A 25,910-nucleotide genomic window follows, 5' to 3' on the forward strand; every position below is an offset into this window, starting at 1 on the left:
TCACAGTGGTTCTCAGACTTTATACTGCCATAACCCACCTCATCGGCCATAGGACCACAGCGCACCCCTGAATGCATTGCAGCTTTCAGGTTGCACCCCAGAATGCAATGCTACAAGGTATTCTGGGGTGCAGAGTGACCCAGAATGCTTCATGACTTCCAGGTAATGCTGGTTCCGCAACCCACCAAAAACCATGTTACGTGGCTCAGTTTGAGAACCACTGATCTTGGAGGATCCCCCCCTTTTGAGCTTCTTTTCTGCAGCTAGCCTTCCCTCCTTTCTCCGTTTTAATAGTGAATAGTGAATGTAACAATATTATAATGATGAAAACAACAAGAGCAGAAAAAGAAAATAAATGGGGGGGGGGGAAGCTACCCTAGACAGAGGGTGCCAAGTTCTGGCAATAACAGTGGGGCCCTGTCCCCTTGAGGCAGCATGTTATCTCCTCCAGAGTGGCCAGTTCCTTGGTCTAACAGGACCTGCCTCCACTTCTCTGGCCCACTTTGGGCTGTGCTCCTTGTGCTCCCATTCCTCAAGTGGGACCTCCCTGCCTGGGCTTCCAGGTAATCCTCTCCAGGTGGGCCTTCCAGAGGCTGAGAAGCAGCATCTGGGCACCAGTCTTCCTAAGTGGGTTCCTAGGTCTTACCTATCAAGCTGGGTCTGGATGGTTCACATCCTTCCTAAAATTTCCCTTAAGATTTTGATGTTACCTACTCATTTCACTGTGAAATATTGTTTATTTAAAAGTGTGTTTAACAACTTTTTTTTTTAATTTAAAGAAATGCTTCTACTTTGTCATGAAAAAGGTGGAAAAACATGTGGGCTTTTAAGTACGATTTTTCCTTCCCTTCAATCAAGGTATACACACAAAACAAACAGGATGTGTTTTAACTACCATATGACAATTTTAAAGCTATAAATATAATTTTTAATCCAAAAAGAAATCAGGACTGAGAATCACAGGCGAGTTGTCTTCGTAAAGGATGGAGATTTATCAGCTTCATGTAAGGTCTGGAAAGGACATCTGCCATCTTTTGCTGGAAAAGTCTCTCTGCTTCCAAAGCTGCCGCATACTCCCGGGCCTCCTCTTCCTTTTCCATATTGCGGGCTTGCTTAAGGTGATCTATCTGAGCTTGGAGATCTTCCCTATATTCCTTAGTTTGCCGCAGGCGTCTGGAAGTAACAAAATGCAATAGAGGTAATGATGAAAACGCTTAGCATTCAATAGCACGTTTCACATGTTTAAAGCATGCCGCATGCATCACGTCAGTAATCCTTACAACAGCCCTGTAAGAGAGTCCAAGATTATTATTCCCATATTGGGTATGGGGATGAGGGCTAAGAGAACAATGGTTTGCCTAAAGCCACCGAATGGCAGAGGTGAAATCTGAAGCGGGGACTTACCAGCTGGGCAAGAAGCAGTTGACAGTACTGATGCAATGGCAGACCATTTCAGCATAATCCTGAATACATGTAAAGTGAAGTCCAGTGTTTCTGCAGGACTGGGCAGTGGCGTGGAGAGCTTCTCCTTATCAGGCAGAGTAGCAGAATGTGGACTCCAAGGGCGGAGCTTGAAACCCAGTAATAAGGAACTGTGCGCCAATCAGGATGCACATGACATCATCCTCTTACCTCATCCTGTCTTGTGATGTATGATCTCATCTCAGAGATTGCATCAGCCACATACACTTACATCGTAGTGCATCGTCCTGATGAGCCTGCATTTTAGCCCCGCCTTATTCAGCCCTGCAGTTTCAGTCTGGGCCATACTCCAACCCTGACACCGTGGCAACACAACTTCACTCATACATGCATCAGCACTGGTACTAGAAATGTGAATGATTTCCCTAAAGGAGATAGTGTGTGGTGTCAGCAGTGGCCCCTTGTGTTGACAGGTCTGGAAAGTATAGAGTTAAAATATTGGCCTGCAGTGAGTGTGGCCAACTACTGCAGCCAATGGTTAGAGGTATAGGAACCATGTCCTCCATAGTATCTGGTCACCCTGCATTTTCCTGAAGAAGCCTGAAGCAGAACCTTAAGCATATTAGCAGGAGAGCAAACTGAGTGTTTCCAGGTCATATTCTACGAAATGCAGTTAGTGCAGTGTTTCTCAATGTTTGTCCTCCACCCTACATGGTCCACCTATTCAAAGGTCCACCTATTCACATGGTCCACCTATTCAAAGTACCACCAGAACTGGAGATGACATAATTGCCAGTTACTTCCAGAGTGGGAGGCCAGATGCAACATGACAAACACCAGTAAGCGGCTCAGGGTGGACAGGAGGGCTTTTTTGAATATGGAAAAGCATGCTTTGGAGCTCAGTCCACCAAACTGGGCCTCCTACCACTGTGAGTACCACCAGACATCCCTTCAAGTACCACTGGTGGTAACTGTACCACTGATTGAGAAACACTGAGTACAATATCCCTTCATTGCATCAGGTTGCTGCAGTGAAGTCTCCTACAGATACTGAAAAATCCATCCAACCATACTGATCAATTTTATACTCTGCCTCTTCTGTACAAAGATAGCAAAGTGATGGTCAGGTTGGTCAAAAGCTGATGACAGCTTTATTAAGTGGCAGCCTCGAGGATGACAAAAGCAGCTTGGCAGATGTGCTGTGTCTACTTAAATCAGCAACACCCCAAGCCTCCTTGAAGGTCTGTCTTGCTTTGCAGCGCCAAACTGCAACAAAACAAAGCTCTAGATAACACCCAGCAGTTCATCTGCCTCACAGGTGAATTATAAACACCGAATTGAAATAGTCCAAGGAGCAGCTCTTTGATAAACCAAAGTTAGAACTGTGCTCAGGTTCATTGTGACCTTTCTACTTTACCTTCCATCCATTACAGAGTTCAAGGTAACAAACCTGCAGTTCCCAGGCACTAGCCAGACAGAGATCTGCTTGGCTTCATCCTTTCTTCTGCGACTTGAATATGAATATCCATAATTTATTTTATTTTATTTATTTTAGAGATTTATATCCTGCCTTTCTATCCACGGAAGAACACTCAAGGTGGCTCACAATTAAACATATTAAAAACAAACTATACAGATACAAAAGACATTAAAAACAATAAAACACAATAAAAACCTGGATCCCAAATTAAAATCCATTCAAAAAGCGCCATGCCCCCTGGTGTCAGCATAAAAGGCCTCCCTAAATAAAAAGGTCTTAAGCCCCCACTGAAAGGACTCTAAAGAGGGAGCTGTTAATTCCAGGGGGATGGAGTTCCACAGATGGGGAGCCACCACTGAGAAAGCCCTTTTTCTTGCTGCCATCCCCCTCACCTCCGCTAGTGGTGGCACAGTTAGAAAGGCCCCCTCTGATGACCTGAGAGGACGGGTTGGATTGTATGGAAGGAGGCGATCCCTCAAATACCCTGGACCCGAGCCATACATGGCTTTAAAAGTCAGAACTAGCACTTTGAATTCGGCCCAGAAACAAACTGGTAGCCAGTGTAGTGGCCAAAGCAGTGGCTCGACTGAGTCGAATCGACGAGCCCCAGTAACCACATGGGCCGCCGCATTCTGCACTAGTTGCAGTTTCCAGACCGTCTTTAGAGGCAGCCCCACGTAGAGCGCATTGCAGTAATCTAATCTGGATGTCACTAGGGCATGGGTCACCATGGCCAGGTCTGAGCGACCCAGGTATGGTCGCAGCTGGCAAATCGGCCGAAGCTGAGGCTGAGCAAAGGCTCCCCTGGCCACCGCCACTACCTGGGAATCCAGGAGCAACTGCAGATCCAGGATCACCCCCAAGCTGCGGACCTGCTCCTTCAGAGGGAGTACAACCCCACTCAGAGCAGACGACAGTCCAATAGCCGAGTCTTGGACTTCTGGACCAGGAGAACCTCTGTCTTATCAGGGTTTAATTCCAGCTTGTTCGTCCACATCCAGCTCCCAACAGACCCCGCACAGCGGTCCAGGACTTTGACTGCCTCTTCGGACTCAGGAGGAAAGAAGAGAAAGAGCTGGGTGTCGTCAACAGTTTGATGGCACCCTACCCCGAACCTTCAGATGACTGCTCCCAGCGGTTTCATGTAGATGTTGAACAGCATGGGGGACAGAATGGAGCTTTGCGACACCCCACACCTAAGAGGCCAGGTTGCCGAACAAGCATCCCCCAGCACCACCTTCTGGGATCTGTCAGCCAGGAAGGAGAGGAACCACTGCAGGATAGTGCCTCCAAGCCCCAACTCAGCCAACTGACCCAGAAGGACATCATGGTCGATGGTGTTGAAGGCCGCTGAGAGGTCCAGCAGGACTAACAGGGACGCACTCCCCCTGTCCATTCCCCGGTGCAGGTCATCTACCAAGGCGACCAAGGTAGTCTCTGTCCCAAACCCTGGCCTGAAGCCAGACTGAAAAGGATCCATAACCATTTCAAAAGTGAAAAGTGCTTTACTATCATGTTTCCTCTTAAGAGCCAGAACCTTTCCCCATTTTATAGATGGGAGAGACTGAAAAATTAGGGACACACTTGGTGATGATGTGGTATGATTTGAACTGAACCAAAGACTTCTACATCTAATTGTAATTTTGTGTCTACTGGGCCACATTATTTCTCAACAGGTTCTGGTGTCTTTGGAGAAAAAGCAGATACATATATGAAAATGTGTGTAATTTGCATGGTGACTACATGAGTTTTTCTTGACAAATTTGCATTTTTTGGCATAGATTTGTTTTTAAACCACAGAATAAATACACAGCATTGCTGTGAACACCAAAAGAAATTACCTTGCATACTTTTCCTCTTCTAGACGGTTGTATTCTTGAATGGCTGCATTCAACAATTCCCTGTCCCGCAAAAGGGCCTCTTGTTCCAGAGCATTTCTTTGCACTGTGGGGAGGCGGGAAAAATAGATGTGTTGGCTAATATTGAAAGGTCACCAATGAAATAGCCTAGTTCCGTCCCAATTCTTGCTGCTGTTGAGATGCAAAAGGCCTTCTGGGCTGTCTTTCATACATGTTACCATTATGGTTATATGTATAAAGAGTGGGGCTGAGGAGGTGGGGGAAAGAAGGGAAATCTTTGAAGTTTGAGGTGGGGGCATTACCTCCAAAATGGGCTGCACTCACAGGCAGGGGAAGAGGGAAGATCTGCTCTACAGATGCCAAGTTGGGTGGGCTAAATTCCTTGTGCAAGTGGGCCATCACACTTCAGAAATTAAGGATCAAACCATGTTACAATCAATGGTGTTCCAGATGCGTGTGTGTTCTGGATATGTGTGCTGTGTGTGTACAAAAGCAAAACATTTAAAGGACCAGAATGTGCATTAATTGTAAAATGTTGTTTGGCCCTGAGAAATGTACGGTCTGCTCCCACCAGCCAATGGAACACATCCTGGTGTAGATAATGGCTCTGTGTGGCCTCCCCAATCCCCACATCTCAGAAGACCTCTCAGATGCAACTGGAATGCACTTCTGGTTCATGCCAGAGACTTCTGGTTGTGGCCAAGAAGTCCTCGGAGGCCCTTCAGACACAGGATCTGCATCAGCAGATAATGAAATCTGCTGATCCTGAGCCTGCAGATAAGGAAGGACCACTCTAACCATATATTCTTCCCCAGCTTATCTTTACTTCTGCTTTCTCCCACTCCCCTTCGCCCTCTGCTCCCCATCTCTTTTTAGACTGCAAGGTCCTTTGAGATCGGGTACTATCTCGTTCCTTTGCTATGCAAACTTTGGATAGTATTTTCTTCAGAAGTGGAATATTCTAAACAAACACACTGGTAATTTTGCAGGCAACTGCAGGCCCAATCCTATCCAACTTTCCAGTGCCAATGCAGCCCCTTCGTAAGGGATCAAACATTCCCTTACCTTGAGGAGGGCTCTGCGACTCCCCTCCACCAGGATGTAGTGCAGGTCCCACTGTACAGCTGCATCAGAAAGTTGGATAGGATTGGGCTCAACCTTTCCCAAGATCAGGCTGCATATTGCCTTATTCAGGGTTCCACCCCCACCATAAGAGAGCAGTGGTGATCATGTACAATGATAAGGAAGTGGACCAACCAACATTACACCCCTTCATTTCCTTACATTTCTCCTCAATCTGAAGTCGCCTGGTATCCAGGACCTCTTTCAGTAGGCGACTGCGGGCCTCCTTCATGGCTCTCTCATTCTCAGACCTCCTGGCCCACATCTTTTCTATCTCTTCCTTCCTCAGCTTGTCCACCTCTTTCTCCTGACGCTTTTCCTCCTCTTTCTGCTGAGCCAGATATGCCCGATACCTCTGCTGCTCTTGGAGGATTTCTTTCTGGAAAAATTCAGACAAGAGACAGCTTGCAAAAAATGGCAAATTTTGCAGCAGAACCTCGGTTACAAACTCTTGATAGTCCTACAAAGGTTTGTAATTTGGATGCTGCCATCATCTCCTTACCCTCTCCAAAATCCACCAATATGCTGAAGAACACCCTCCCACAGTTGCACAAGCACGATTCACCAGACTGTTCATCTTCTGGAGGGCGTTGGGTTACATTTTCGCTTCTGTGGTGTTGTTTGAATCAAGCAAATTGAATGGGGCAGAGGCAAGGAGGACATTAGGATTGACGCCGTGAGCCAAGAGCTCTCACTAAACTCTGGCCAAAGTAACGCCATTTTAACATCAGTTCTGACTCTGACCTTAAAGACGTTTGTTAGCAAGAAGCTGCAAGCCACTGATAGAGAGATTTCTGGGATTCGGTCTTTGGATCAATGCTAAACAGGCAAAAATTCCTTTAAAAGCATATAGAAAGTTTATTTACATGCTATTTACAGATTAGGAATAGATTAGGATGGATACAGGTTCGAAGTTATCCCATGGTGGATCAGTGATTTCTCCGAGAACCACACCCAAAACTCCTTTACGTGTACTCTGTCACAAACAACTGACCCATGTGATATTGCATGTCATTTCCCTCTCCTTATTTGGCATTCTGGTGCATGGTTCCAGCTCTAACTGGGAAGTCTGTTAGCCATGTATGGAGAAGTTTCTGGCCTGCAACTTTGATTACATAAGACCCTGGAATTTTCCTTTTGGGAAAGCTATGACGCACATGTTTTTCTCTGCAGGTCATCTTGACATAATGACTTTTTCTATCCTGGTTTTAACAGGAAAACTAGTCACTGCTTTGGCTCCTATTTTTGGGTGTTTTTCTTATCTGAGAGAAGTTAGGTTAACCCTTAAAATCTCCATCACCACCCCTCACCCAGTGTCTTGTCCTAGAGATAGCTGGGCCTCAAGAGTCAGTCTGCAACAAAAATACCTCAGGGCAACCTATGTCAAAGTGTCTGTGGTCTCTTATCTCTCCAGTACAGTACAGCTCACTATGGTAAGGGTGGAGGGATAGACCAGTGGGTGGGTGACTGGGCAGTGAAAGTGAAAAGTTACTGGATCCTTGTCCCCTTAGCTTTGATAGCCACGCCTGTGAGTTGAAACGACTATGAGTTTCAATGTCAGTAAGTGTAAAGTCATGCACATTGGGGCAAAGAATCATAACTTTACATATAGGTGAACGGGTTCTGAGCTGTCTGAGACAGCTTGGGGTCCTTGTGGACAGCTCGATGAAAGTGTCGACCCAATGTGCGGCGGCAATGAAGAGGGCTAATTTCACGCTTGGGATCATTAGGAAAGGCATTGAGAATAAGACAGCTAATATTGTAATGCCATTGTACAAATTGATGGTAAGGCCACACCTGGTGTATTGTGTCCAGTTCTGGTCACCACAATTCAAAAATGGAGATGGAAAAGGTGCAAAAGAGAGCAACCAAAATGATTACTGGGCTGGGGCACCTTCCCTATGAGGAAAGGCTACAGTGTTTGGGCCTCTTCAGTCTAGAAAAGAGGCACCTGAGGGGGGACATAAAAATCATGCAGGGGATGGACAGAGAGATGCTCTTTTCCCTCTCACATAACACCAGAACCAGGGGACATCCACGAAAGCTGAGTGTTGGGAGAGTTAGGACAGACAGAAGAAAATATTTCTTTACCCAGCGTGTAATAAGTTTGTGGAACTCCTTGCCACAGGATGTAGTGATGGCATCTTGCCTGGATGCCTTTAAGAGGGGATTGGACAAATTTCAGGAGGAAAAGTTCATTACGGGTCACAAGTCATAGTAGGTATGTGTAAGCTCTTGGTTTTAGAGGCAAGCCTCCGATTGCCAGATGCAGGAGAGGGCACCAGGACACAGGTTGTGTCTGTTGTCTTGTGTGCTCCCTGGGGCATTTGGTGTGAGATACAGGTAGCTGGACTAGATGGACCCTTGGCCTGATCCAGCAGGGCTCTTCTTATGTTCTTAAACGATGATAAAAAGCTAGCTGCATCTAGCTAGACTTGTGCATGATCTGAGGCGCCTGGGCTCCTTGCTGCCTTGCTCTGGTACCAGCAATAAACAAGCTGTTTTCTGCTATACCTTCCCTTAGAGTGTTAAATGTCCGGGTCGCAAACGTCATGCTGCCTTTGTGGGTTCAAGGGCAACAGGATGATGTCCAGTGCCTGGAACCATAGGAGTAACGCACTGCCTCAGTGCCCAGGGCACTGACGTCTCAATGTCATGTGGCATCATGACATCACTTTTGGGTTCTCCCCAGAGGAGGGAGCGCTCACTGCTGCAGCTTCGCACCCCCATTCCTTCTCCTGTGAAGGTTCCCCTTTGAAGGAGAAGGAACAAGGGGTGTGTAGCTGTCAGCACCTCCAAAACTAGGGCAGATCCTGAGGGGCAGTCATGTGCCACCCTCGGTGTAGCGCCCAGGGCAGGTGCCCGTCAGGTTCCACCCTAGTTACATCTCTGCCTATGAGACAAGGCCCTAAAATGTATACAAACTCTTTGGAGACAGTAGATAGAACTACTGTATGGAAAAGGGGTTTCATGATATCAGGAACTGTGAAAGACACTGGACTAACCCACGTGCATCTCACATGGATCTTGTTTGACCCACTTTTCAAACTTCTTTCAGGATGTGCGTCAGTGGCAAGGCTGCCACCACATCCTTCCCTGTTTGAAAAGCTACAATGACTGCCAGCAAAGGTACCCTGATAGACTGGAGCGTTACAGGACAGACCTCAACCTGTGTCAGTCAAAGCCATGGGGCCAGTTAAAGTGCATAGATGTGAAGGAGTGGGATGTATATTATTTAACACCCTTCAATCAAAATTATCAGGATGGTTTGCATAAAAGAAATGAAGACAAGAAGATCAGGAAAAAAAAAACATGCAATAAAATAACCACAATCACTAACCAGCATGGTTGAACACACACGCAACGCGTGCACAAAAGATAAAATCCCATCATCAAATCTTCCAAGTAACATTTAAAGACCTGGGAAAATGAAAACATCTTTGCCTGGTTACCCCCCCCCCCCCGAAATTAAGGTAGGTGGCAGGCAAATGTCTTTGAGAAGAGGATTTCTCAGATGGGTCACCACCACCCAGTGGCGGACCTCCCCAGTCCCGCATCCCAGGGCAAAGGTCCACAATGGCGCCCCCGTGGGCTGTAGCTGTCTCCCCATGCACAAATCCTCCCCCCTTTCACCTGAGGCTCATGGAGGCTCCAGGTTGAGTCAGGGAGGCTTCCTGAGGTTTCCCCGACACGATAAACTATGCTTCCAGAAAAACGGAAGCACAGTTTCTGACCCTGTCGGGAGCCTCAGAGAGGCTTCCGCAGGGTCCTAAAGGCTCACGCCCGGGACATTTGCCCCATCAAATATAATGGGAGGTCCGCCACTGCCACCACCACCAGCCACCTACCTTGTCTCAGCTGGGTATCAGGAGCAAGTCCTCCAAAGATCATCTCAATACAGAGGCGATGGGGGAGCAGGCATTCCTGCAGGGACCCAGGTCCTGAGCCATGTAGGATTTTAAAGGTAAGTGCCAGCATTTCAATTATGCTTAGAAATGAAGCAGCAGGTAGTGCAGCTCTTTAAGCACTGAGAAGATGCACATCAGGACTGACCCAGTGCGCCACAGTCGGGCCATGACCCACTGCTCAGGGACTGCTGCATTAACTCACAACCTGAATTAACATGGTCCTTACTTTTCTTTGCCTTTGCCCCTCTGTGTCCTCCAGGGCTTCTTGCAGAGCATGATCCAGGATCTTCATGTCTAAAGCCAGCTCCTCTTGCTTTGCTTCATTGAGACGCCTCATCTTCTCCTTGATGGAGTCCAGCAGCGTGTCTCTGCACTCCCTCAGCTTCTGCTGCCTCTCCAGCTCAGCACGCTCATTTTCCAGCTTCATCAACTCCCGTTCCTCTTCCTACGAGAACAGGAAGAGGAGTTGGTCAGCTCCCAACTTGGGTTGCATTCCCAACTTTGGGTGCATAACTTCCAACACTATCTAAGCACTGTTACCCCGCACATGCCCAATCTTGTCTGATCTTGAAAGCTAAGCAGGGTCAGGCCTGGTTAGTACTTGGATGGGAGACTGCCTGGGAATACCGGGTGCTGTAGGCTTATACCATAGTCTTTCGAGACTGAAGGTTGCCAACCATTTATCTAAGCACTGCTTCCCTTGCTTCTTGATCCCTGCCTGTATTGGAGCCCTCATCTTCTGGCCCAAGTGGATTAACAGCTTGCTCTTCCCCTGACATGTGGACCTCCTGGAGTCTAATACTGGTTGAGGCTTACTAGGGCAGAAGCCTTCCAATAGCAAACAGCAGAGATGCAAGGGAATCCCTTTGCACAACCAGGTGCATTACCATCAACTTGGCCTCTTCTGCTTTCAGCCGCCTCTCCTCTTCCCTCTGAGCCTCAGCCACCGCTCTCTGGGTGTTCAGCATAGCGAGCGTGTCTTTATTTCGCCTCAATCTTTGCTGGGCTTCGGCATCTTCTCGTTTCTCCTTGGCCAGCCGGTCTTCTTCCCAAAGAGCTGCAAAGGTCGCCTCCTCCCTCGCTTTTTGCTTTTTCAGTTCCTCCTTCAGGGCCAGCTGAGCCAATCGGTCTTCACACACCTCCATCAGGTGTTTCTTGCTCCACTGAGTCCGCAGCTGTTCGCAAGTTTGCCTGAGTCATTGGGGAAGAAGAGCAAAGAAGGAACAAAAACTTGTATCTGGTTAAGAAAGGCATGTCTGTGTTGTCTATTTTATATGCAATGAGTATATAAAGGCATACATACATGATGTCTACACCAGGGATGTGCGGTGGGTGCCAACTACATGGGGTGATGCACAGGCGTCCCGCACCAGGTGACGCAAATCCTAGTGACGCCACTGCCTGTGCCTCAAGTGTGAAGGGACTATGTGAAACGGGCTATGTCAAATGCAAGGGAGGGCACCAGAATGCAGGTCTCTTGTTATCTGGTGTGCTCCCTGGGGCATTTGGTGGGCCGCTGTGAGATACAGGAAGCTGGACTAGATGGGCCTATGGCCTGATCCAGTGGGGCTGTTCTTATGTTCTTACGTTCTTAAAGGACCTTTCCTTCATGGCTGAGTTTGAGAGCTACTTCTGCAGAAGCAGAAAGAGAGGAAGTGTGAGTGACTCACAGCTCAAATCTCCCTCTTTCTGGGTCTTGGATGGAGGAGAATTTTTCTGATGCAGGTAAAAACATGCATCTCCCTCCTTTGGACGTCATCTGACTTGAAGGAGGAAGAAATCATGAATCATTCACATTTCCTCTTTTGCCACTTATGAAATGGATCTGAGAGAAATTGCCCAGGGCTGGCTTAGGGAGAGAAATGGCAGCAGGACAGACGCATTACCAGTCCTCCCTCATAGCTGCTTGGCTAGAAAGGGATAATGTAACAGCCCCTGCCCTTAGATTCTTAGGCTGACAAACGAGAAGAATCCCCACTTGCTCCTGCTCTCATCACCCAAGATCCAACCTTTTCCTGTCCTGTTCCTGTTGCCTGGGCAAATGGCTAGCTCTCTTGTGGAAGAAGTTTGAACTGGGTCTGGAAAGTGAGTGAGAAGCTTGACCTAATGCAGATCATACAAAAGAGGCATAAGACGAAAATAATAACTTTTGCCCATAAAAAGTCTAGCACCAGCTGATGTGTCGGAACCATCTTCAAACCCCTGCCTAACATGTTGTTCTGTGAAGCATCTTTGAGTCCAATCCTATTGTTTTTCCTCCTGCCAATGCAGTGGTACCAAAATGGCTCTGGCCTTTCCACCAGTGTCTCCAGCCAAAGCGCCCTTTACGACTGGTGCTTACTGCTTTGTGACAGTCAGCACCAGTGGAAGGGATGCTGCAGTGACATCCAGAAAAGGCAGCATTGGGCTATTTGTCTTGGGATGTACTGGATTTGGGTTCAGATCAGCCATTAGAACTGGGCAGCTCTTTTGGAGACTTGCAGGTTTTTATATTCTTAACCTCTCTATCTTCCACAGCATGGCCTGAAGATGTAAAACCCTTGCTGAAGCTAAGGAGAGTTTTGTTGGATCCATGACTGGATGTAGGCTGCTGCCTTAAGTTCCAGCACAGAGGAAAGATGTGTACAGTGGTGTAGCTGAGGGGGTGCAAAGCACTACATTTTGCAGGGAGCCTAACCGCAGTGTGCAAGCAGCTCCTCCCCTTCTGAGCCATTCGGGACAGGGGGAGCAAAATGGTTAGGTGTTTGCCTCTGTTTTGCTCCCCCTGCCTGGAATGGCTCTGGAGGGGAGGGGCCACTTGCATGCTGCGGTGAGGCTCCCTGCAAAACTTAGTGCTTTGCACTGGATGTATATTAGTGTCCCAGCAAATAAAACAAATTGCAGACATCTGCAATTTAATTTAGCATTTCATAATGGATGTATGAAAGCAATGGTGGCTTTGTTGTTGCCCAAGTAAGTGAGAAGCCACACAAACAAATGCTGCTGACACTTTGGAGAGTAACACACAAGTCGTTTGAAGGAATCATAGCAAAAATTAATTGACTCTTGGCTCAGTGGCTTGAGTCACTGAAAGTGATTGGCAAACTGCTATGCTTCAGTTGTTGCACTGAAGCGGGCTGTTGCACATCTGTGCAGGCCGGAGTGTTGAACAGACAGCACTGCCAAGTAGCAGGAGGTTGTCCTAACTGACCTTTCTCTGCCCACTAGCTCCGCGTTTCCTCCACATATTATTGCAAACTAACCAGCGTATCACACAACATGACTTTTAAAGCTTCCAGCACCTAAGCACAGCCCATCAACCTACATGAAACTAATGTTTACATTAAATTTTAGGGCAAAGCTGGTGAATGCCTTTACAAACCCTTCTGCTTCCTTGAGGGGGAAAGCCATTAAACATCTGCCACCAACCCAAATGTAATTACAAGATGTAGCAGTTTAATTGACTCTCCAAATAAAAATTCAGAATTTTGCTGCTTATCAGTAGGATATCCTGAAATCCGTAAGAAAGCAAGAAAAAACTGGCATACTTATTGGCATAAATAATTGTTATTTTGTACAAAAAGGAACACACACTGAAATCAAGCTTAGATCTATTAGGTCTTCTCTTGGGGAAAAATCTTTAAATTAAAAAGAGCACTGCAAAGACACTGCTGAGTTGGTCACATCACCACAGTCACATCCACTGTCCTCTGTTGGTGACTGGGGCTGGGGGCAGCTGGTGCTACTTTTCAGGGGGATGGGTGACTCTGGAGACTCTGGGTGAGCTAAACAAACGCATCGGTAAAGCAGCTACCACGTTTTCCAGACTCACAACAAGAAGCTGACGGAACATACCAAGATCCAGGTCTACAGAGCTTGCATCCTGAGTACACTTCTGTACTGCAGCGAGTCATGGACTCTTCACTCACAACAGGAGAGGAAACTGAACGCTTTCCACATGCGCTGCCTCTGACGCATTCTTGGCATCACCTGGCTGGACAAAGTTCCTAACAACACAGTCCTGGAACGTGCTGGAATCCCTAGCATGTATGCACTGCTGAAACAGAGATGCCTGCGTTGGCTTGGTCATGTCGTGAGAATGGATGATGGGCGGATTCCAAAGGATCTCCTCTATGGAGAACTCGTGCAAGGAAAGCACCCTACAGGTAGACCACAGCTGCGATACAAGGACATCTGCAAGAGGGATCTGAAGGCCTTAGGAATGGACCTCAACAAGTGGGAAACCCTGGCCTCTGAGCGGCCTGCTTGGAGGCAGGCTGTGCAGCATGGCCTTTCCCAGTTTGAAGAGACACTTGGCCAACAGTCTGAGGCAAAGAGGCAAAGAAGGAAGGCCCATAGCCAGGGAGACAGACCAGGGACAGACTGCACTTGCTCCCAGTGTGGAAGGGATTGTCACTCCCGGATTGACCTTTTCAGCCACACTAGATGCTGTGCCAGAACCACCTTTCAGAGCGCGATACCATAGTCTTTCGAGACTGGAGGTTGCCAATACAATACAATACAATGGGTGACTCTGGAGCATTATAATACTAACCGTTTTGTTCTCAATACCCTTCCTAATGATCCCAAGCATAGAATTGGCCTTCTTCACTGCCGCCGCACATTGGGTCGACACTTTCATCGACCTGTCCACCACCACCCCAAGATCTCTCTCCTGATCTGTCACAGACAGCTCAGAACCCATCAGCCTATATCTAAAGTTTTGATTTTTTGCCCCAATGTGCATGACTTTACACTTACTGACATTGAAGCGCATCTGCCATTTTGCTGCCCATTCTGCCAGTCTGGAGAGATCCTTCTGGAGCTCCTCACAATCACTTCTGGTCTTTACCACTCGGAAAAGTTTGGTGTCATCTGCAAACTTAGCCACTTCACTGCTCAACCCTGTCTCCAGGTCATTTATGAAGAGGTTGAAAAGCACCGGTCCCAGGACAGATCCTTGGGGCACACCGCTTTTCACCTCTCTCCATTGTGAAAATTGCCCATTGACACCCACTCTCTGCTTCCTGGCCTCCAACCAGTTCTCAATCCAGGAGAGGACCTGTCCTCTAATTCCCTGACTGTGGAGTTTTTTCAGTAGCCTTTGGTGAGGGACCGTGTCAAATGCCTTCTGAAAGTCCAGATATATAATGTCCACGGGTTCTCCCGCATCCACATGCCTGTTGACCTTTTCAAAGAATTCTATAAGGTTTGTGAGGCAAGACTTACCCTTACGGAAGCCATGCTGACTCTCCCTCAGCAAGGCCTGTTCGTCTATGTGTTTTGAGATCCTATCTTTGATGAGGCACTCCACCATCTTACCTGGTATAGATGTTAGGCTGACCAGCCTATAGTTTCCCGGGTCCCCCCTCTTTCCCTTTTTAAAAAGAGGCGTGACATTTGCTATCCTCCAATCTTCTGGCACCGTGGCCGTTTTGAGGGACAAGTTGCATACCTTAGTCAAGAGATCTGCAACTTCATTCTTCAATTCCTTAATAACCCTTGGGTGGATGCCATCAGGGCCCGGTGACTTATTGATCTTTAATTTATCAATGAGGTCTGAAACATCTTCTCTTTTAACCTCTATCTGACTTAACTCCTCGGTTAGGAGGGGCCGTTCGGGCAGCGGTATCTGCCCAAGGTCTTCTGCCGTGAAGACAGATGCAAAGAACTCATTTAATTTCTCTGCCATCTCTAAGTCTCCTTTTATCTCCCCTTTCCCTCCCTCTGCCCACCTTTGGGCCAGCTGGACCTATATCCTGACTCAGTGTTTTGGGTCCTTTTCGGGAGGCGGGAGGGAGGTGTTCCGGGGTGGGGGAGGGCAGTCCTGGGGTTGGGCAGGCGAGGAACAGGAGTTATGCTATATCCCAACTCCCACTCTTGAACAGTGTGGAGCAGCTCAAAGCCGCTTTGCTCTCCTTGGACTTAAGCCACCTCAAGAAGTGGCGCAAGTCCGAGAAGACCCATAGGGGCTGCAGTAGCTTAACTGGGGATGAGGGGAAGAGTTTCCCCTTACCTTTGGCTGAGCCACTTTGGAGCCCTGTCCTGCGCTGGATACAGTGCAGGCCTCCTGGCCTGCCTGTTCCAGTACAAGATACGATTGCGCTGTAAATGAAGAACAAAATAAGAGCCAACTCTCAGTGGTGTCACAAGGGTTTGTGTCACCTAGTGTGGAAGGCCAGCATGTCACCCCCATGATGGGCCTCCTCCCATGCAGTGGGAGAGGCATCGCCCCAGGCAGTGAGCACGGTGATTCACCATTGCCCCACCCCTGCTGGGGGGTTTTTGGCTATAAAGTTTGATGGAATAGAGATAAAATGCGGTTTATTTTGTTGCATTCTGCATGAAGTTATGCATCAAATGTTAAATAACATGATGGTATTATTCAAAAATATCAAGATTTTAAAAATTTTGGCCAATAGTGAGGCCTCCCCCCTGCATCACCTGGCATGGCCCACACTCCCTAGCGATACCACTGCTATGTATAAAAGAAGATCACTCTAAAAAGGCTTTTCCAGTGACATTTCACTCCATACCAGGGGAACAGGATTTATGAATGATGACAAGTGATGGGGATGTAATCAAGACCAAGCTGAATTTATGCACATTTGATGTGACTGTTGTAATTAGGTTGTTTTGGAGAAAGATCATGGCTATGAAAGCACCAATACTTACTTGTTTCATTTCTTTAGGCCTTCTGGCGAGTCTGCTTGGATATACAGGTAGTCCCTGAGTTACGGATATTCAACTTATTGATGTCCTGACTTATAGCACAACACTATAAGAACATAAGAACAGCCCCACTGGATCAGGCCAGAGGCCCATCTAGTCCAGCTTCCTGTATCTCACAGCGGCCCACCAAATGCCCCAGGGAGCACACCAGATAACAAGAGACCTGCATCCTGGTGCCCTCCCTTGCATCTGGCATTCTGACATAGCCCATTTCTAAAATCAGGAGGTTGCACATACACTATGCAGGTCTACTCATCAGTAAACCCCATTGGCAGCCCAATCCTATGCAGGTCTACTCAGAAGAAAGTCCCATTAGAGTCAATGGGGCTTACTCTCAGGAAAGTGTGGATAGGATTGGGCTGTGTGTTAAGTTGGCTTACTCCCAAGAAAGTGTGCAAAGGATTCTCGCCTCAAGGGCAGGCACTTATACTTTTCAACAGGTGCAGTCCTGTACAAGAGCACTCCAGAATGGAACCAGGACACACACCAGGGACTACCTGTATTAAAACGCAGACTGAACCACAGAGCCAAGAACTTAAGCAGAATATGTTAGCAGTGGCAAAAAATTCTGGTTGCCAGAAATGAAAGAATCTGGTTGCCTGTATCTTAACAGATGGAAGCCAGCCACAACGCTGAAATTGACTGAGATCAGTTATCTTAATGAACTTTAAGTTGATTAAAAAGCAGAGGCTTTGGGGAAAAAATGGCTTCCCTTTATTGATTTCATGGAAGACAAATACAATTTAGGTCGCAACAGATATGATTACCCCTATGACATGATATTGATGTACACATGTAATCATGTTGAACATAACTAGAAGTTTGGGTCATGTTTTATATACTGTATTAATAATTTTAATAATATTTTTAAAAACAGGCAATGTAGGAGTTAAACCAGAAACTGAGCCAGGGCAGTAATTTTAATACAAAATAACTCAGTAATTGCTTGATTCTATCAAAATAAGTCTTCCAAAGCAGCTTTTACTGCCACCAGTAAACATCTGCTCCCCCAGATGGCTGTTTGACTACCTCACTTTGCTGTTCTAAGTGCCTTTCTAGAGACAGATCTGCCTATTTGATATTGCTTCCAGAAGTCAGAAGCCCAATTTTCATTCCTCACCAAACATTCATCCATTTTTATGGGGCTAAGGCAGAATCGCTGATACTACAACCTTCTCTGCAAGACATGACAAATGTTACACTAGAAAAAAGAGAATAATACCCCTTTATGACTATTTTAGAGGCATTCTAATTTTCTTTAATACATATATATAAATAATAAAAGCTCCCTAAAGCAGAAACAGTGGGGTTATAAAATAAGCTCTCTGAAAAAGCCTGGGGGGGGGGGGGGAGAGAGAGAGAGAGAGAGAGAATTGTAGTCAAGGGAAGAGCATGTAACACAACATTTCCATGTGAGATATTTAAGAGAATCATAAAACAGTAATTTTTTTCTCCCAAATAAACCATGTCCAGAGGAGCATAAATTGCTGGCAGCCTTTCAGTTTGATGCATTTGTTCAATCCCAAGCACAAGATGCCAGGCACAATGCAATAAATAGATCCTTAGGGCTGCAAACCTCAACTGGTGCAATTGAAAGTATGGTCCAATGGGCTTAAAGTGGTGGGTTATAGCCCAGAAATGGGGTGCACTAAGAGACTCCTGTTTTAAAAGGAAGACAAAGAACACAACTAAAAGGAAGACTGCAATCCTATACATGCTTACCTGAGAGAAAGCCCCTCTGTATACAATGGAATTTACTTCTGAGTAAACATGTACAGGATTGCACTGTCAATGAAATAGTTGAGATCTGCCTTTGGTACTCTTCCCCCTCTTTTTTAAAGGGTAAACAGAGGAGGACAGAGCAGATGATTCAGAATGGGAATATGGGGGGGGGGGGGATGAAAAGAGATAGGAAATCCTGTTTATTCCTGCTCCAGAGCTTGAGATTTCTCCAGGTTTTCAACCCACACATTTACAACAGCCTTGTCACACAATCTTAAGGACTGGATTGCGGGGTGGAGGTATGCAGGGGACAGCCACAGCTCAGCACATTTAAACTCTATTGATTTCCACATGAACAAAAACAGGAGGTATACTGGATTCAAGGGGTCCTCTTTACAAATTAGATTTAGGTAACAGAACACTTGGACTTAGAATGAAATGACATACATAGGGGAAGTTTCTCCCATGAGAAACACACTAAGGGTACAATCCTAACCAGGTCTACTCAGAAGTAAGTTCTATTTTGTTCAATGGGGCTTACTCTCAGGAAACTGTGGTTAGGATTGCAGCCTGAGACTCCAATGTACATACATTCCTGCCTAAGGCAGGGGTTGGACTAGATGGCCTATTAGACCCCCTCCAACTCCATCATTCTATACTGGTTCTGTTCTGGAGGTTTATCCAGATATAGGAACGTGCATGGATCGAAACAGCCAGCCCATGCCGGCCCAATGCTATCGGCGAGTGGCCACCATGAGAAAAAGGATGCTAGATTAAACGGGCGTCTGGTCCCATCTAGCAGGGCTCTTCTTATGACTGTGTTCCTAAATCATGACCCCCTGACCTTCATACTTGCCTCTGACCTCTTGCAACTGGCTGCTTACAGTCCTGACCCCCCAACCAGGCAGATGTGGCTGGAAGCTCTCCAGCACCCTTAATACTATGCAAAACCCAATATCTTAGGAAGGCACTTTTCTGGGCCGGGTGGAAGGGGTGCCTCTAGCAGCAACTGATTACCTGAACTGTTGCTCCCGTTTTTCTGCCACGAGCTTCTGACTGGCTTCTTCCCTCTGTTTTCTCAGCAGTTTGGCTCTCACTCTCATTTTATTTTGTCTGTCCTCTGTGGTTTCGTGCAACGATTCCATTTCAGCAATGTAACCTTTTTCCTCGGCTTCCAGAAGATCTCGCAGTCTAGAAAGAGGTCATTCAAAAAAAAATCCCATCACATTTTTCAAACTGAATGACTACTTTACAAAATAAAATAAATAAAATAAAGCACTCTCCTGTGCAAAAATCTGTGAGACGTGTGTGAGACAGAAAGACGTCTTGAAGGGCTAGACCAGCTACATGGGACACCTGTGTATGCTTTAACCCATTTCTGCCCAGCTCACAGGTTTACACATTTGATCCCTGTTGTGTATATGCAACTTTGGGCAGAAATGGCTTAAGGACCTGCTTGCTGCATTTCCTTGAAAATCAGGGACATGGGGGGGGGTGTCTCCTTTGATACCAAAAGGAGCAAGGGAAGAAAGTGAAATCTGCCGAACATACCCTGAGAGTTCAGCTGCTTTAAGCAGTTTTCTTTCTGTTCAGTATCAGAGGTGGGATGGAGGGAAAAGTGCTTAAAGGAAGCAGGGAACACAATGAGGTATGTTAAGGAAGGGGGCAGGTTTAGTTCCCCTCTTTCCTGAATAACCCTATGTAAACAGTAGAATTCAGTTTCATCATCTCCATTACCCCCATAGGTGAATGGGGCAAGCATGGGCTTAACAAAGACACAGACATCTTGCTTCTGGATGCAACAAGTGGCTTTGGGCAAATCAGATTTTGAATCTCCGTTCCCTCACTTACATAAGAGGAACCATGAATCTGAAGAAGGAAAAGATGGCTTCTTAGGGCAACTCAGTCCTCAAGGACCATGTGGCCGCTTGCCTTGTCCACTGCTTTTGGGAGCCAAACAGGTCTGCTGCATCGTGAACTGCACTAAGGGATGATGTCATCATTGAGTGACCCCAAAAGATGGAACACGACTGGCATGCCAGCTGTCAGTGATTCTGGAGAGGATGAAGGGGTGTGGGAGCAAGAGGATACAAACAGGCAGAGAAAGACAGGCAAGCAGGAAGAACAGAGGTAGGTGGGCAATGGAGATAGAAGAAATGGAATGGAGGGCTCACGGGTACAGGAGGAGAGAGGAGAAGCAAGAGCATGGAAAGTGGTGGGCAAGGGGCCATGACACTCATGAGGAAGAGGCAGGGAACAACATGAGGGTTGAGTAAGGAGCCCTGGGGAAAAGGTGAAGAAGGTAGAAAGAGTGAGGTTCTGAACACAGACAATGCATATGAGACAATGGAAGGAGTTCAGGGAGGAAGATAGAGATGAGTCAGGTCAAGATGGGGCACCAGGGATGCCCTGACTGAAGGCAGCATCCAGAGGTTGTGTCAGGACAGGTAGGTAACAATTTGGCAGAAGCCCAGGGAAATAGATAGATCCAATCCTGGTTCATCTCCAGGACGTCTTCTGGCTTCTCTGCATTCTCCCGCCCTTGAATGAATCCAGTTGCACTGAACCGTCCTCCTGTGTCATGAAGCATTATTCTCTGTTAACTTTTCAGATCTGCTTGATGTAGACCATTCCCCAAAGGAATAGGCAGAGGGTGGCAGGACACCCACAGTCCAGGATGGCATGTATTTGTGGGGATCTCGTTCTTTAAACATTGGCTTGGGAGCCATGGGAATATTTTGCCCCTTCTTTTCCAAATCCTTTCTCAAAACCTATTATATCCATGAAGTCTTTGGCTTAACCCCTCATTTCATTTATGGATTACATTTTTGTTCCGCTCTTCCCTTCTTCTCCAAAGAGCTCAGTGCAGGATATGGTCCCCCTCTTTATTTTGCCCTCAGAACAATACCATAGTCATAGGCAATTTAGACGTGAGAAACAGTGAGTGGGCCAAGGTCATCCACACTACTTAACAGCCCAGTAACCAAATTCATGCCACCTCAGTTCTAGTCTGACACTCTAACCACTACATCTAATTTTCTTTCTCAACCTTAAGGTCCACTTCCAATGGAAACAACTCCCAACTATATGGTAACTGTACTTGCTTTTATTTATCCTTTGTTACTCATGCCTCTCTCCCTCCCATCATTCTTTTGCCTCACCAAAACTTAGTCTCAGCTGTAAGCTTCCTTATATCTTTTTGTAGGGAACTGCATACACTGATGGTATTTACATTCATAATAGTACAATAATAAATATTTATGTATTTATTCCAGACACTAAATGGGTATCTGCAGGCTCGGCATATGTGGATTCCTCCATCCATGGACGTCAAGCCCACACTTCAGAGGGCCTGCAGTCATCTGGGAGATGTTCAGAGGTGTGGGGACACCCACAGCTCACTCCACCAGGCTCCCTGCATATCAGAAGGCCTCCTGGACAAGACCCAATTTCTTGTCTTCTAAATGTAAGTGCAAGAAACTGGAACTGAGTCAGCAGCCGCAGCAGACTTGCTCAGGTGCTCCAGTCTACCTCTCTTTCCTCTCCTCTTCCTCAGCCAGGTAAGCCTGCATTTCGGCATCCACCTTCCTTTTTACAAATCGGTCAAGCTGTCTACGGTCACTCCGTTGCTCCATTTCATTCATCCAACGTCCCAAGGTATGGGACTTGACGTAAAGTGCAGCATCACGGCGGATTTTGTCTTGTGCCCTCCAAGCAAGGATCTCCTTTTTAGCAGCACTTGGCTTGGGATAGGTGGCTTTCTGCAAGAGGAAAAGGATTTTGGGTCACTGAAACAGCATCACATGTAGGTTTTGCATAAAACATAGTTTTGAAGGAGAGGGAGAGCGCATACAAAGGAAAAACTAGACAAAGAGAACCTGCTATGGCCTCTGATTAGGAGGGCCTTTGTGAAACTTGGCCCTCACTTAGGAAGAATACTGTCATTACCATCAGATGGTATCCCACCCCATGGGAGAGAGTGCAGGGAGGCAAATAGTATCCAGGCCCAGGGTGGAAAAGGAGGCCTAAGAACCAAAGGAGGGGGCCTGGAAATTTCTTGGGATCATATGTTTTCCAATCTCACAGAGACTTGCTGCCTGGGTGGGATCCCTGGCTAATGGTTTATTTGTCAGGCAAGGCCTCCGAGAGAAGGGGGCGGGGGTAGCTCATTTCCCCTGGGCCCAGGCTCAAAAAGGGGGCCCAGAAATTTCCTGGGATCTCAGTTGTACCCATGGGGAGTGCAAGGTGGAGGCCAGGCCAGGCCAGCCAACAGGCCAGGTGTACCAGGTAAATAGACCTGGGCTTTATATCAGGAGCCTGGGCTCTAGGCTTGCTGAGAATTGTAGCTTCATTAAAAATAAAAGTTCAAGTCCTGGTGGTTTGTTGTTGTTTGTTAAATGTATTCCCCTACTTTCCAGCCAGGAAGGGCTTATTATAGGTTATAAGCTATAGGCAAGGGGTGCTCACACTTTTTTGGCTTGAGAGCTACTTTGAAACCCAGCAAGGCCCGGAGATCTACCAGGCGGGAAGGAAGCGTCTGACAGACACCCCCTTTAATGTATGGAGCCCCTGCTGGAGTCTAGTCAGTTTCGTCAGTTTTGTTGCTGCATGCCTGAAGAGCAGCTAAAGTGTCAGTTTCAGTGTCAGTTTAGTGTCAGCTAAATATGTCAGTTTCGTCTAGTCACTAGACGAACTGACATATTAACAGTTTGGAGAGACAGGGCTCCGTGATCTACTCATTTTGCCTCATGATCTACCGGTAGATCGTGATCCAACTATTAAGCACCCCTGCTATAGGCTATAAGCTGACTACTAGTATCGTCAAGTCCATCTAGCTCAGTAGTGATAGTAGAAAGACAGAAACCAAGCATATGAAATTATTTCCCACCTCGGTCAGTACATTGACACTGATTAGCAGCGGCTCTCCAGGTTTCAGAGAAGGATCTTCCCCTGGCCCTACCTGGGAATTCTTAGAGCAGCTATTTTCAACTAGTATGCCATGAGTGGCTGACAGGTATGCCGTGGGAGTTTGGGGATGGGTCATTTGTTAGTAGGGCTATTGGGGGATGCGAGCCCCTCACCAGCAGAGCAGTGTGCCTTGTCAATTGTCAGAAAAACTGATGGTGTGCCTTGACAATTTTTAGCACCTTGTCAGTGTGCCATGAGACGAAAAAAATAGAAAACCACTGTCCTAGAGTTCAGACACATATGATATTAATATAGTATTACACTCCCCAGCTAATCCCTCCATTTTATGCTAGGATGATGTTTGCAAGCTTGTGCTATGACCGTTGCAAGTTTTTAAACTTTTTTTTTAACTTTTAAAGTGTCCAAAGACTCTTTGAAATTTTTGCTGCCGCAGAATAACATGCCTTCTTCCTGCAAAAACCAAACAGTTGACCACCAGGTGGGGCTTTGACAATACAAGACCAATTGTCAGAATTGCTAAATTGAAATAGCCTGGGCAGAGGCAGTCTTCTGAGTGCTGGGGACAAGGAAGGAGGGCTGTTTTCAGCACGCACTGCTTATGGGAGCACATGAAGCCACCTGATACTGAGTCAGGCCATTGGCCCATCTGGATCAGCACACTCGCTGGCAGCAGTAGCTCTGCAAGGTTTCAGGCAGGAATTTTCTCTAATCTAATTGAGGGTTAAACCTGAGACTTTCTGTCTGAGGAGACGCTCTTCTGAGCTATAGCCCCTTCTGGAGAACAGGCTTCCAGCCAGAGCATCTGCTGGCAGGTGTGAGAAACAAGATGCTAAACTTGAATTTAATGCCCTGGACCAGTGGTTCCCAAACTGTGGGTCCGGACAGGACCTGATTTTTGGTGGGTTGCCAAAGGGTGATGGAAAGATCAGATAACTGATTACCTCAAGCTCTGAGCTATTCAAAAATCAGATACTGTAGGTGCTAATAATTACCCTGCAAACAAGGGTGACCAGATAGCCTCTTTTTCCAGAACATGTCCTCTTTTTTATTCTCGTGTCCTGGAAAAGAACTTAAATGTCCTCCTTTTCTCTGTGAGCGGGCCCCTGTAGGCAGCGCATAGCCTTCTTGGAATTAATAAATTATATGGAATAAATTATAGGTAACACAGTTTTAAATTTAATAATAATATAGTGTTTAAATGAACCACATGAAATCAAGTGTTTTCAGCGTTTATTTTTGTCATGTCCTACATTTTTCTTGGAGGTCCTATATTTTGGGTTGTCTCGTCCGCTTTTGGGATTATGACATCTGGTAACCCTGCCTGCAAAGAGTTCAGCTCCTGCAGTTTGCAAGATAGCTGCTAGTTGGTTATTATTACTTTAAATAAATACTTCTTTCTAGTTTTCCTTTTTTAAAAGTCTGGTAAACCTAGGTGGGTCACATAAGAACCAAAGAAGAGCCCCGCTGGATCAGGCCAAAGGCCCATCTAGTCCAGCTTCCTGTATCTCACAATGGCCCACCAAATGCTTCAGGGAGCATACAAGACAGCAAGACACAACCTGGTTGCCCTCCCCTGCATCTGTCATTCTGAGGTGGCGCACTTCTAAAATCAGGAGCTTGCACATACCTACCATGACTTGTAACCTGTGATGGACTTTTCCTCCAGAAATTTGTCCAATTCCCTCTTAAAGGCATCTTGGTTAGAGGCCATCACCACTTCCTGTTGCAAGCAGTTCCACAGACTAATTACACGCTGGGTAATTACATGCTGATCATGACAGAGCAATGATTTTCAACCTTTTTCATCTCATGGCACACTGACAAGGCACTAGAATTGTCAAGGCACACCATCAGGTTTTTGACAATTGACAAGGCACACCATGCTGCCAGTGGGGAGCTCACATCCCCATTGGCCCTACCAATAAATGATCTTCCCCCAAATTCCTGTGGCACACCTGTGGACCACTCGCCGCGGCACAGTGGTTGAAAATGGCTGCGATAGAGTGTTAAAAAGTGGGTCCTGGTGCTAAAAAGTTGGGGATGCACGGCCCTGGACCTTATGCATAAATATAACAGGTGTTCTTGAGGACTAGTAACATGTATCCTGGGACAAACGGGGAGGGGTGAGATCCATAACCCGCCCCCACCCCATCCCTCCCTCTCCTCTTCGACAGTGTGACTCACTATGGCCAGGGAGTGGGGCTTGGGTCCGGTCACTTCCCGGATCAGGCGGCCCTGATCGTTGATCATCTTGCCGGAGCAGGGATGCTCCTGCCGCTGCAGCCTCTTCCCGGGTCGCGTCTCTCGTCGCCTTGGCAACCGGGCTCGCTGGAAGATGCAGGCATGACATCACTTGGCAGGCGGGGCGTGGGACGCGCAGGGAGGTTCTTGATGATGCTCATGCCTAGCTCTGATAGGTAGGTGGAGTCTGCGCATGTGCGGGAGGGAAAATGAATGAAAGATAAACTGGACTTGCAGGTTGCATGGCGTGGGTGGGAAATTACATGTTGCATGAGTGGGGAAAAATTCCTGGAAGGGATTTCCCCCTTTTTTGTTTGCAACGAGGGCAAAATGAGTGATGATTTCAAGTGTCCCTGATCATTGCATAACAACAAAAACTAAATAAATTTATTAATATGAAAGAAAAAGAATATAAATCAATGGGTGACATGGGGTTGTGGGGGAGCCCAAGGGAGGTCATTTGAATGGATGATCAACCTGACATCAACCGGTGTGGTTCGGCTTCTAATCATAATT

At 46.8% G+C, this 25,910-nt stretch overlaps 1 protein-coding gene across 1 annotated transcript; it reads right to left on the reverse strand.

Moving 5' to 3' along the window:
• Positions 1–944: 944 nt before the first annotated feature.
• CFAP53 (cilia and flagella associated protein 53) lies at positions 945–25,403 on the reverse strand. Its single transcript, XM_066618021.1, has 8 exons — positions 25,338–25,403; positions 21,756–21,985; positions 19,242–19,415; positions 10,679–10,982; positions 10,018–10,236; positions 6,046–6,262; positions 4,744–4,846; positions 945–1,173 (listed from the first exon to the last, which is right to left on the reverse strand). The coding sequence occupies exons 1-8, from the start codon at positions 25,401–25,403 to the stop codon at positions 945–947; spliced, it is 1,542 nt and encodes a 513-aa protein (XP_066474118.1).
• Positions 25,404–25,910: the final 507 nt, after the last annotated feature.

This window comes from Tiliqua scincoides, chromosome 2 (assembly GCF_035046505.1).
Source record: "Tiliqua scincoides isolate rTilSci1 chromosome 2, rTilSci1.hap2, whole genome shotgun sequence".
Lineage (NCBI taxonomy): Eukaryota > Metazoa > Chordata > Lepidosauria > Squamata > Scincidae > Tiliqua > Tiliqua scincoides.